At 41.4% G+C, this 12,500-nt stretch overlaps 2 protein-coding genes across 4 annotated transcripts in view; one reads left to right on the forward strand and one right to left on the reverse strand.

Annotated features, from left to right (window-relative positions):
- On the reverse strand, nt 1-9,608 carry METTL6 (methyltransferase 6, tRNA N3-cytidine). Of its 3 annotated transcripts, none has more exons than XM_068404844.1 (6): nt 9,341-9,608; nt 7,023-7,405; nt 6,247-6,381; nt 4,829-4,999; nt 3,157-3,298; nt 1-504 (listed from the first exon to the last, which is right to left on the reverse strand). In XM_068404844.1, exons 2-6 carry the CDS (start codon nt 7,302-7,304, stop codon nt 341-343), a joined length of 894 nt encoding a protein of 297 aa, XP_068260945.1. In that variant the 5' UTR covers nt 7,305-7,405; nt 9,341-9,608; the 3' UTR covers nt 1-340. The 3 variants fall into 3 exon arrangements, with proteins under 3 accessions (XP_068260945.1, XP_068260944.1, XP_068260946.1); XM_068404843.1 differs by lacking the exon at nt 9,341-9,608 and adding an exon at nt 8,968-9,201; XM_068404845.1 differs by lacking the exon at nt 9,341-9,608 and adding an exon at nt 8,254-8,291.
- EAF1 (ELL associated factor 1) overlaps nt 8,864-12,500 on the forward strand; it is a 23,906-nt gene continuing 20,269 nt past the window's right edge. Inside the window, exon 1 of the mRNA XM_068404846.1 lies at nt 8,864-9,211. Coding sequence (XP_068260947.1) covers nt 9,109-9,211 — 103 coding nt within the window. The 5' untranslated portion in view covers nt 8,864-9,108. The remainder of the gene's footprint in view (nt 9,212-12,500) is intronic.

The raw sequence follows: 12,500 nt of genomic DNA on the forward strand, positions 1-12,500 counted from the left end.
TGTATTTAAAAAATAGTTTTTAATAAAAATGGAAATAACAATTATGATAATAACTAATGAAAACTAGTGCTTAAAATTAACCATAGTTAGTGTGCTTTACCTGCTCCTCCAACAATGCTGCACAGAATTTACTTCGGAAGCAGGAACACAGATACTCAACAGGTTGCCTGCATCACTAAACCATCTTAAATTTGAGTTAGAAATAGTATTCCTATTTCATATCTGAGGATGAAAACCAACAAGAGGTACGGGATGCAGTCATTTCTGGTTTACCAGAACGATGAGCACACACAAGAAAAAACTACATGGTAGCTTCCATTCCAAACAAGCAGTGCTGTTGCTAATCAGCAAGAACTTGTGTCTTACTGAAAGGCTTTTGAAACTTGCTTTGAAGAAAAACTCTTGGAACACACAAGTCTTCTTTCCTATTCACAGTTTCTCGCTGCACATATTCATTGACCACTTGCTCATATCCCTCAGCCTTGAAAAGCTGAGACAAGAACTCTGTAAGAGAATTTAAAAAAATAAGATGAAATATTATGTTTAAGCTATTTTTAAAACACTAGTCGGCACTTCTATGAACATATGTTCTTATGTGTTACAGCATGAAAATCACACAGGCCTTCAGATTTCAAGCTGTTCTATGCAGGCAGACTGCTGAAAAAAAATCAATACAGATCTCCTTCAGAAACATCAACCTAAGCAAAACCAGGGCTTAAGCTAGTTACTCAGTTTAGTTTCCAAAACTTGCCACATCTCTTATTTTTATTGAGCCTTGTCATTCTTCTTGTGACTGACACGAGTGCGTTTTCACTTTGTGCAGCTGACCTTCGCTAGCTGAATACATCACTTATTTCAAATATTTCAAACGTAATCCAGCCTTGTAGACGCACCTCTGCTTGAGGAAGAATACCACCCTATGTTACCAGACATTCACATGCCATCGCTCAACAGAAAAATGGACAAAATGGCAAAGTGGATATGGTGGTACCAAGCCTCACTAAGTCAAACTGGAAGTATTCTCCACAAACAAAAGAATCTTACTCAAAGCATATCTCCCTTAGGGAAGGCAAAAGCACCTCACAAACAGGGTGATCTATGCAGCAGAGAGGGCTGCTCATGCTATTGGCTTGTCACATCAATTAAAAATTATCACTTTTCCTTTCCTGTACCTTGTTTCATTTACTCAGGCGGTAATTTCACAATAAATTTAAGCCATTCTAAACTTGTGCTACTTGATAGAAAACAAAGACATGCCATTTTTTCACTGCTCAGGGGGATCAGCTCAATGAAAAGGCTGATCATGTGGGTTAAGGAACCCCAGCACTAGAAGAGGCAGTGTGTTGAGGAAGGAAGATGAGACCACCTACTTTGGCGGTAGTGCAGGCTTATATCAACCTAAGACCATCATGAAGCCACATGCACTGGCTGTAAACACAGTGTGTTCATGTAAAATGGGGGAACCACATCAATGAAATATAAATAAACAGCACTTAACTGTGGACCTACTGAAATCTCATTGTAAGTTGCACATATTTCATAACACAAAATTACAACCATGCATTCCTCCATAAATTTAATATTATTTCAAACAGTGGAAGAATGGGTATTTTTTTTCCATGGAAGAAGCTCAGTGTTGTTATCTGAGGCCAAACATATTGTAAATAAGCATCATTCAAATCATCCCATGCAGCAATTACTTGGTGTACCAGTGTAGTGCTAACAAATGAAAAATAGCCCGGGTTGCAAACTCTGCAGAAATTATGGGAGTCATGTTTCTAGTAACAAAAGAATTCTCAAGCATTAAGCAATATTTATATGAATGAGATCATAATGATTAAAAATGGGAGCAGAGGTGGTCCATGAGATAGTCACAGACTAGCCCAAGGCAAAACAATTGCTAATATGAGCGATATAAGATAAATTCTCTCTTTTCTCCTTCCTTCCTCTTCCTCCTCCCTACCTCAATTCTTCCCCAAAGCAAACATGTATACTAGCAAGGAATTTCTCATTCAGAAACAATTCTAACACACAATAAAAATGGGATTTAAAATTCCACAGCTAGGTCAGTCTCTTATTTGTTCCCTTTAGCATCCATTCTCTTTGTAAGAGCTAACTGTTTAAACCGAACTAAAAATCACTCAATAAGTAACAGTTCTAGAAATGCTTCAATGAAGCTGTAGCACAGCCTGCATTATCTTAGATTTCATCACTGTCCTATAAAGAATAGAGAGAGCTCAGACAAGATTAATGGTTTTTATATATCAGAAGCAATTAGGTAATACATTATGTCATAAAATATGAATAACATCTACTTGGCTCCAAATCGGTCTCTTCAGTGGCTGTATTTTGCTTTAGACTAAGAACAAAGAGCCCCACATAAATAAACACACAGCTCTTACTACACAATGCCCTATAACTGATAGGAGGAAGTAACGGTTCACTCAAGTTTAGCATGAGGAACTGGGAGTTAGAAGATGAGCTATAATCCCAACTCATTGTGAGAGTCTAGGCAAATTCCTTCATGTCTCTGCGCTTCAATTGCAGTAAACTGCAATAATTACCTTCCTTCCTAAAGGATTACAAGCACTGAACGAAAAACTGTTTAAACACTGTATCACACGGAAATGTTTTTTGCACCATCTTTACTAAAAAAACAGAAGACAGAGTCACCACAGCTAGTCAGTGCTATCTCAGCAGGATTTGTGCACAAGCTTCTCCGTGCTGTAGTCACGGTTCTGCTTTAGAAGTCATTGACTTCTTCAGTAGACCTCATCTTGCACACCAGGAATAGCCTTGCAAAAAGAACATCACTAAGATAACTGCTTAGTTGCTTCATGAAGATGATCAATTCTGTTACTGAACATTGGCCTTTTTCCCTTTGATAACAAATGTGAATTAAATTCAGCAAATTCAGAAACTGCTGCTCTTGGCGCATTATAGCACATACAAGAAGCTTGTAAACAAGAGAGTGCTCCAAAAAGTCCTGCCAGTCTAAACACCCTTTTCCTCCCCAAAAGGATGGCAAATGAAGTACACCACAATTTAACAGTTCATCTGTGTAAAACAAGACTTCCATGGGCATGTTGGCAATTCCCTGAAGCAAATTTAAACAGAAGATTCACAGAAAAGAAAGCACTCTACAGTATGTCTTACCTTCAGTAAAAAAATACGATCTTGTCCCATCTTGTCTAACATAAAAGTTTTCTCCAAGTTTGCTGCCAGATTTAAACCTGAGCATTGCATGATCATACAGTCCATAGTCTCTGAACAAGACACACTTGCCTGGTTTTAATACCTGTCACATAATACATATATGCTTTAATAAGGTAAATGGATTTAGCCATATATATATATTTATTTGTATACATATACAGACACATACACGTATAACTAAGACAAGGTATCCTAACACATCAAATACAGAAGTGATATATATATTGAAGTCATTCCCTGTGCAACAAAAAAAGTTGTATATACAACTGGACTGTTCGCTCTTAAAAATGCTTCCCCACGAACACTAGACTACAAATAGTTTTAAGATACCTGCTGGGTGCTGACCAGCTAAGTAAGCTTTTTGCAACACTCTTCAAATACAGAGGAAAGAAGAAAATATACAGTTTAACGATAAAAATTAAGTCCTAACAGGGCATTTTCTTTGTTGGGTAGCATACAGTCTAGCACCTGATTTTGCTCAATGATTAACAATGAAGTTTAGAATACCATGACATTTCTTCTTTCATGCGAGAAATAAAAATGTTGCAATATAATAAGAAATAAAAAAGGAACAAATTCAGGAAAATGGGTTGCAGGTTTGGAGGGGTTTTTAAATGCTCTTTGGTAAAGAAATCAAGCCATGGAGAGTTTAAAATTCAGCAATACATGGTCATTGGCCATGCTGACTTTAGACAATTGATGCATGCAACTTTCCTACCTCATCAAATACCAGCTGTATTTGTTAGAGGAGAAAAGGAGTACTTGCCACTTGCAAATTTGTGCAGAAACCTACAAGCCAGTTAAATGAGCCAGGCATCTCCACAGAGAAAACAACAATTAGCCTTTTCATGTGCATGAGCTAAGAACCAATCCCGACTTTGGAAAACAGCTGGAGATATACCAAAAAATCTAACATTCCCTTTTCGAACTACTGATGATAAAACAAACAGGATACCTGATAATATAAAACCCCAAATACACACATATGCATAAATAAAAAATATGTTGACTGTTTCCCTCTCCAGTCAATATATGACATCTCAGGGAAATTTAGAACAATCACAATTCAGATTGTTTAAACCACTCTCTGGATGGGCCTATCCTAGTCTACCAACTAACAAAGGCAGCCCAGGGAGATCAGTCTCTTTAGATTAATGTTGATCTCTGAACACCCCACTTCCAAATCACGACAGATCAAGTGTGTTTAATAATAACAATAACACCCTAACTGCAAGTCACTGTATCTTCTGGAAGGCAATTTTGGTTCACTGTTATTCACACCTTATCAACACAGACATTTCTGCAATCCATAAACATTATTTGTAGCATACAACCCAGGAGCCCAAGTCAAAGGCTCAAAATACCTTTTTGTTATGTAGATGGCATGCATTAGGCCAGAATCCAAACAACCTCACAATAGGGACAGAGAAAAAAACAACATTGTAAAACATATTTTAGTCCCGCATACTAGGTGAACCAACTAAATACATCCATAAAATATAGTATTAAAGATCACCATTACAAGAGGTGTTATTTCCTCAAAATAAAAATTGTACTTTCAAGCTAAAAAGAAGGAAAGTGCTTTAAAGGCTGGGAAATCGACTGGTTTTACCTTGTAAATGTTCTTCAACACAAGATGCATTTTGTCAGGATGAATGGCAGAAAGCACAAATATAAGTGTGACAACATCCACAGAATCTGCTGGCATGTTTTCTAGAAGATCATCTTTGGTAAGATCACACTGGAACACTTTACATCTTTCAGTACTGTATAAGGCATTTTTCTAGGGAAATGAAAAGAGTAAGCGTTCACTGGGAATTCGCAGCATTTGTTATTGCAGAAAAGTAAAAAGCTTGTGAAACCAATCAGTAGAGCGACATAAAACATGGTGGCAAAAGAACATTAACTTCCAACAGGTGACTAATTCAATCAGAAATTCTTTGCCGCATAGTATAATAGCGAAACTACAACTACTAGAATAGTCTGCTCTCAGGAATTTGAGAAGGAATGTGCATTAAGACAGCTCAGAAAACATAACATTTCTGTTTTACCACTTCTTCCACTCTTTAAAAATACAGAAATATTATTACAAGAAATTCTGTATTACAAGGTGATCAAAGTACAGCTCTTGAGCTACAAGTGGACTGTAAACAGTTCGGGTTCATGTCACATAACCTGCAGCTGGGGTGTTCCAGCCCATAGTTTTGCTGGGTAAAAGGAAACCTGGTCTTGGCAAGAAAGAAGTTCAGCAAGAGCAGTGGAGGCAGACACTGCTAAGACATCCAAAACCCAGGGTACACACTCAGCCCAACCTCATCTTGCAGTGCAGCTGTGGCATCCCAGGGAGCTGCTGTCCTCTACTGTTTGCCACATGTATTTCTTTCCATCTTTCCCATGAGATATGCAGTATGTGTGTTGTGGTTCTCAGTCACAAATGTCCCAACAAGAGAATGCTTTCAAATAACAGAATATAGAAATTTACCCATGATTACAAACTTAATGAACAAGGAGACTTTTAAAGCCCAAAGTCCCCACCAGCCTTGCTGGAAGACTTAACTTTGAACTGCAGTACCACTTACCTATGAATAAGTATAGCCATACCTATTTCTAATCAGGCTACAAATTTCCTTAACAATAACCTTCATGGCCTTGTTTTCAAGATTCTCCTTGGCACTCCCTCTGCCCCACAAATATCAAGGGCAAGCTTCCATCCCAAACAAATTTTGCTTGTACTGCACAGTCAGCAGAGACATAGTAGCACTCACAAAAAAAGAGTCTTCACAAATCATTCAAGTAAAGTAATATACATATATTACCATAATGCTACATTTGACGCTGAAAAACTAGGTCTCAAGCAATGATTCGGCTTCTTGCATAGGAGCTCCACTGAAACAGATCAGTTATTTTTTGGCAAAAGCTATTCTACCCTTCTGACAAAAAGGAAGGCAAGAGAAGTCTGTCGTTCCAGTCGTTTGTAATTTCAGAAGCTTCTAACGACACTCTAAAAGAAGTTCCAAATATCACACCAACCTTCACATACTCAACAGCTCTAGGAGAGAAATCACAGGCATATGCAAAAATATTCAGATCATCTTCTAAGAGTGGAAACAAGCAGTTCCCAACCCCACAGCCCGCTTCCAGAATGGTCAGTTTCTGATCTGCAAACTGGGGAGGAAGAAATACACGATAAAGCACACCATTTTTGTTTTCCTCATGATATAAGCAGAGACACTGTTCAATCAGCATTTTAAAAGCCATAATCAATTTTAAGTACCATTGATTCAATAACCAAAGTAGGCATCCATTGGATAATCTTGATTTCTGCAAAATTACAAACCTTTTTAGAATATTTTAATATTTCTTTAGTCATCTACCCCTTAAGTAATCAACAGATTATTGTACCATTTCTGTCTTGTCTTTCATTCAGCTATAATGAACAACAGATGCATCTGGCTATTCCCCTTAACGATGTTTTCAATTAGCCTGTAATTCTGGATGCTTTTCTTTAAAGTAGTGTTCTGAAGTGCACCGACTTGCATCTGAAAATGTCTTATCACAGAGAGAAAAGTTGTCTATTTAGTACACAAATATTCCAGATTTTGTTCTTAGCATCCAGTATGGATCAGTTATAAACTGAAACCGAACTGATGCATCTGATTCTGAGGAGATATCTTTGATATTAAGAGAAACTACACAGGGCACTGCAAACTTCACATGTGACAGCCTAATAGCTTTGTTATAAGTATTATTAAACCATTTGGAAACAATCAATCCCAACTTTTACAGAGGAAGTGTATAGATCTCACCTCCCGACATGCTTTTAACTCTTGAAACTCTCTGGTTGTCCAGTGTCTGTCTTTGAAGAAGTTGGTGCTGTTTCTTTTGTAAAATAGATCCCAGTTCTTCTGTGCCTCTTTCTCCAGTTTCAGTTGTTTGAACTCAGACACCAAAACCCGATCCTTTGCAAGTCTCTCAGCTTCTTCTCGGCTAAGGATTCTTGCACTATGGCCTTTTTTTTGGAAAGCACCATCTTCAGTAGATGTTGTTGTTATATTTAAGCAATTGGTTGATGTGTTTTCTTGGAACATCCTAGATTCTTTCACACAAATATGAATGCCAAAGACTCAAGGGTGACTTTTTTTCTTTAGTGTATGTTTCCATCACTTAACTTAGGTAAGTAACCAAGGACCTAGAAGCAGAAGAAAAAATGAGGAGTTACAGTGTGCACTTACTACAATTTTATGGTGATCTGTCCTACCTGATGGACTGAAATCCCACCATATTTCTCTTAATTTCAGAAATCATCCATCCAAACAACTGCATACGACATCACACTGATGTCAAACTTGAAGATACTTAACAGAGTCTGCTGGTCTTCCCTCTGCATCCTAGAAAGCTACCTAATAACAGAAAGATGGTACAGCTCTAAGCTTACTTTCACTAAAACTGTCTTTCAAAGGAAAGCAAGGGCCTTGTTTCTTGTTAACCCCAGTTAGAATACCTCAGAAAAACTGTAACTGAAAAACAGGTGACATTTAACAGTCTCATTAAAGTTGATGAAACAAACTGTGTTTATGTTAGCATTCCTCCTTCCTGCTCTCACCTCTGTGAGAAAACACTGGTGAAAACATCAGCATTTATAACACCACATCCCTCGAACAAGAGAGCAAAACCAGTGCTGTGGCCAAAATGCCCATAGCCGGCCTATGTCAGCACTCCTTCCACTGCCTCCTCCTGAGGATCCACACCAGTTTTAAGTTAACAACAATGGAGCAATGAAAAGAGTTCTGCATGGGCTAGGAAGGGATTCAAACCTTTTATCTGATGTTAAACTAGTTCTGACCTCTGCCTCGCCACTAACATCCAGATCCATGTGAATTAAATCCTACATGGCCCACTAACTCCCAGGGAAGCCCAGGTAGCCAAAACATTCCACTCGCTTATGTCAGTGTCCAGAATCAGACATTGGTGTCTGGAAATGAGAAAAAATCCACCAATACCCACCCTAGAGCAAAAAAATAGTAGTACTTCACTTACATGTTTTATCTTACATGATGCAAACACGAACGTAAAATACCATGTGCAAATGAAATAAAGAACTGTCAAACTTTTATCCAGCTTCACAGGAGACAGACACTCCTTTTTTTCCCTCAAAAACAACATACAAGGTCACAGAGAAGAGGTTCCCTTGAAAGAAAGTCTCCTCAAGAAGAGTATATCCTCAAAAAAAAAGTTTAATCAGCAAAATGTCTTCTCCATGCCTGGCACGCTACAAAAAGATCAACGTTTATATTCCTTCATAGAACAAGCTAGGAAAAAAAAAATCCAAGCTAGTCCTTTCACTGACCCATTTGCGCTCAGTAACCGCTGCGGTGGGAAGTTAGCACGATGATAAACACGGTTTTAACAGCCTATGTTTAGGCTAAAAACCGTTTTAAAAGGTGTTCAATCCAGCCCTAAGACCGCAAACAGGTAACACCTCTGTGCAAGCCCCCAGTCCCCCCACAGGGAAACCAGCTTCCCGTCCACAGCTGCTCCCTCAGAAGGGCCGGGGCCGGGGCCGCCACCGCCGCGCTGAACGTGTCGGCAGGGAAGGCCCCTCCTGCCCTGCCCTGCCCTCCCCTCCCGAGGGCGGGGAGCGCCGGGCTCCGACCCCTCCCTCTGAGGGACGCCCCTCCGGGGACCCGCGCCCACCCCGCGGGGACAGCAGCCCCTGCCTCGGCCCAGCGCCCCCGCCTCGCCTCGCCGTACCCGCCGCTGCCGGCCCCGGAGCTGTTTCCCGGCTGCACTCGGTCCCCGGAAGGGCGCCGGGCGGCAGCGCACGGAGGAGAGGAAGGGACCGGCCGAGCCGGGAGGGGAGGCGAGGGGACGGGACGGGACGGAACCGGGGTCATGAACGGCTCGGCGAACTCGCTGCTGGACAAGGAGGAGCACCCGCTGCAGCTGGGCGAGAGCTTCGAGCGGCGGCCCAAGGCCTCCTTCCACACCATCCGCTGTGAGCGCCACCCCCTCTCCCTCCCGGCGGGCCCCGCCGCGGCCGCCCCTTCCTCCCCCCTCTGCTCCCGCTCGTCCCGTCCCGTCCCCCTGCCGCCTGCCCCGGCAGCGCTTCTCCTGCCGCACCCACCGCTCCTGCCGGCGAGCCCCCTCTCCTCGGACCCCTTCCGCCGGGCGGTCCCGGGGCGGCGGGCGGTACCTGCCCTGCGCCCCGCCGTCCTCGCCAAGGTTTCCTCGCGGAGTCCCGCCGCGGCTTCTTACTCGTTAAGGGCCGTCCCCTCCCCGCCGGCCTGCGGGGGCCTCCGACCCGCCACGACGAAGCCTTCCTCTCGCCCTGGCCGCCGCTGCTCCTCACCGCCTCCTTCGCGCCGACACCCCAGGGCTTCGTTCCCCCTCAGCGCCCGTCTCCCCTTTCTCTCCTGCTCCCTCCCCAGCGCCCTTCTCCCCCCTTTTCCTCCTTCCCCCTCAGCGCCCTCTCCCAATTTTTCCTCTCCCCCCACCAGCGCCCGTCTCCCCCCTTCCCCGCTTCCCCTCAGCGCCCGTCCTCCCTCCCCGCCACCCCCACGGCTGTTTTCCCCACAGAGGTGTCCCGCCCGGGCAGCCCGAGGGGAGAAGGGGAGGGTGGATGTTGGCTGAGCGCGCTGTTACTGAGGAGGTTTGAGCGAGGCAGGCCAGGGCGGAAAAACAGATTATGAGGTTTTTCATGAAACGTGCGTGAACCGCTTAGGAGCATAAAGCCATCCCCTCTGTGAGGGGGTGGCTTGCAATTTTATTTTATTTTATTTTATTTATTTTATTTTATTTTATTTTACTTTGGTTTTTTTTTTATGGCAGTTGCAGGACAGGTCACAGCAGGCCCCAGCCTGGCAGGAGTGCCTGGGGAGGAGCGCGGCTGGTCGGCAGCCGAAGCACCCGCAGTTTGGTTTTTAACTGGCTATTTTCGTGATGAGGCAACGTGTAACCCAGCAGCCCTGTCCCTGGCTGTCCTGACTCCAGCCAGCTGTAATAAGTCACTTCCCAGGAAAAGCGAGCAGAAACGCCTCAAACACATACAGTACTGGCTAATAAGTGTAAGATAAATCCTGAGGTAGGGTCTTGAGCAGATACGAAGTTTGGAATAATTGGAAGAACACGTGGGGTTTTTTAAAGACACTGCCTATTATTCCAACTGCTCTATTTAGCATTGGGTACATTTAATTTAATATTAGAAGATTGTTTTGAAGAGGAGCTCAGTGTATCTCTGTACTTGAATTCTGTGGGCAAGAAGTTGCTTTTTCTTCCCCTAAATGAGTCCAGGATTTAAAATTAGTAGTAAATCATCAACAGTAAATGAAAGTAATACTAAAGTTATATTGCAGGAGCTTTGTATTAAGGTGGGGAATTTATACAGCTAACAGTAGGATTTTGTGTTTTATGATGCATAATCGTAGACCCAGTCTCATGGCCTGTATTCATATACTACGAGTAAGTAATCTCAGTGATATTAGTCACCCGAGTGGGACTTGAAAGAACAGCTTTCTAGATTGAGCTGTTACTCAAGCAGATGGTCAATGATTGAGGCAAAGCTATTTTGCTCAATAGTAAACTCTGTTTAGTGGATTAACGCTTAAATTTTGTGTTCCACCCCTCTGGTTATACATAATTCCACCATGCTAAAAAATACCATACCATATGTTTGGTACGTTTAACTATACATAACACTGAGCAGTTTTATCCAGCACTAACGTACTAGTAAATCTCCATTCAGAAATTAAAATTTTAAAATAGCCCAACTATCAAATGAGTGAGGTTGTTGTCTGATAGTGTATGAATTAAATCCAAGCCATATCCAGATAGAAGTACACTGGATTTCTAGAATTGAAAGTGCTTCAAATAATCGATTTCTTAAGGGATTGCAAAGTGAAAGCTCTTCAGACTACAACTGCAAGAATGCAGTTTTGTTTCAAAAGAGCTTTCTGTGTGCTGTATTTTCTATCCGTGACTTTCAAGTGAGATCTCTTCATTTCCTGGTTACACATTTTTTTCTAACTGTTGATCTGGAATGATTTATCTGGGATCCGAGCATTATATTGTTCCCGTAATCCTGTTCACATAAACTACAATAAGAGGATTTTGTAGGCTAAATTTGTTTAGGCCTTCTTAAAATACTTCATTCCTTTCCATAATATTTATGAAATACTGTACTGAAAAAATGGATTATCCCTGGAAAACACATCTTAAAAAAGTTTGACTTTTGGAAAAAGGACTGTGGTTACGTTTGAAGGGACATATGTGCGCTGCATCTACAGCAAGATTAGCCAAGCATGTACACTTCGTAAGCTAACCAAATGAAAACAGTTTGTTGCGTGTTTGTTTAGAGTGACTATATTTTGCTGATACCTAGGAAAGAAGCGTGATAGTGATATTCCTTTTAATTTAGTGACTGTGCTGTTGAAACTCTTGATCCCTTTTTGGCAAAGACAATAGCTCTGGTACAGCTGGTTTGTTTTATTTAGCAAGCTTGCACATAAAGTAGGTGGGAAACAATAGCTAGAAATAGATTGCTCTGAAAATGAAGGGTATGATTTGGTCTGGCAGTTAAAGCATGAGGATTAAGTCAAGTGTGCCTGATTCTGCTTGTGCTGTCAAAGTAAAACTCAATTAGACATTAACATCCTCTTAATGAGAATTTATTACAAGCTGGGGTTTTGTTCTTTTTTCTGCAAATGTGCTTTTCATAGTGGAATTATGTTTTAAATTTGTTCTGAGATATTAATTTCTTAACTAATGCAGTACTTAAAGGCCTCAATCATGAATATGATCATGCCTCTTCATATCCAGAGACGCTAGGATTGGAGGGAGGCTTATTTTAAAAACAAACAAAGCAACTGGTATCTGTCTGATCTTATTTCACTTTGCCTAAATTCTCTGTCAAAATATTACAGGTTCTTATATTTTTTTCTCCTTTTTTTATGGCTCATCAGCAGAACAGAATAATGAGGGGGAAATACTTTTAAGTTAAGTTAAAATGTTCTTAGTTCAAATAAGTACACTAAACAGAAGTGCCTTGTTTGAGGGACAAAGCATTCTATACAATGCAGCAAAAATACTTAAAACTAGATTTAGTTTAAAGCTATTACAGTGTCTCACCTTAGTCATGCTTTCCATCCACAGTGGCTTTGGACTAGCATGGAGCCTGCTGAAGTAAGATCAGCACCTCAGTTTTCCTCATAGGTGAGATCTGAGGTCTTCTCTACCCTTGAGGGGGTACTGTGGAGGCAAGATGGCTGTTAAATAGCCAGAAATATCAG

The sequence above is a fragment of the Nyctibius grandis genome, chromosome 7 (genome assembly GCF_013368605.1).
Source record: "Nyctibius grandis isolate bNycGra1 chromosome 7, bNycGra1.pri, whole genome shotgun sequence".
Taxonomy (NCBI): Eukaryota; Metazoa; Chordata; class Aves; order Nyctibiiformes; family Nyctibiidae; genus Nyctibius; species Nyctibius grandis.

Bases quoted from the DNA above. Each gene is read 5' to 3' on its own strand.
- METTL6 (XM_068404844.1), bottom strand. From the start codon at position 7,304: ATGTTCCAAGAAAACACATCAACCAATTGCTTAAATATAACAACAACA. The intron at 5,000-6,246 runs GTTGGTGTGATA...TCATTTCCCTAG, and splicing joins GAGCTGTTGAGTATGTGAAG to AAAAATGCCTTATACAGTAC. The intron at 3,299-4,828 runs GTAAAACCAGTC...ATTATGTGACAG, and splicing joins TGTTGAAGAACATTTACAAG to GTATTAAAACCAGGCAAGTG.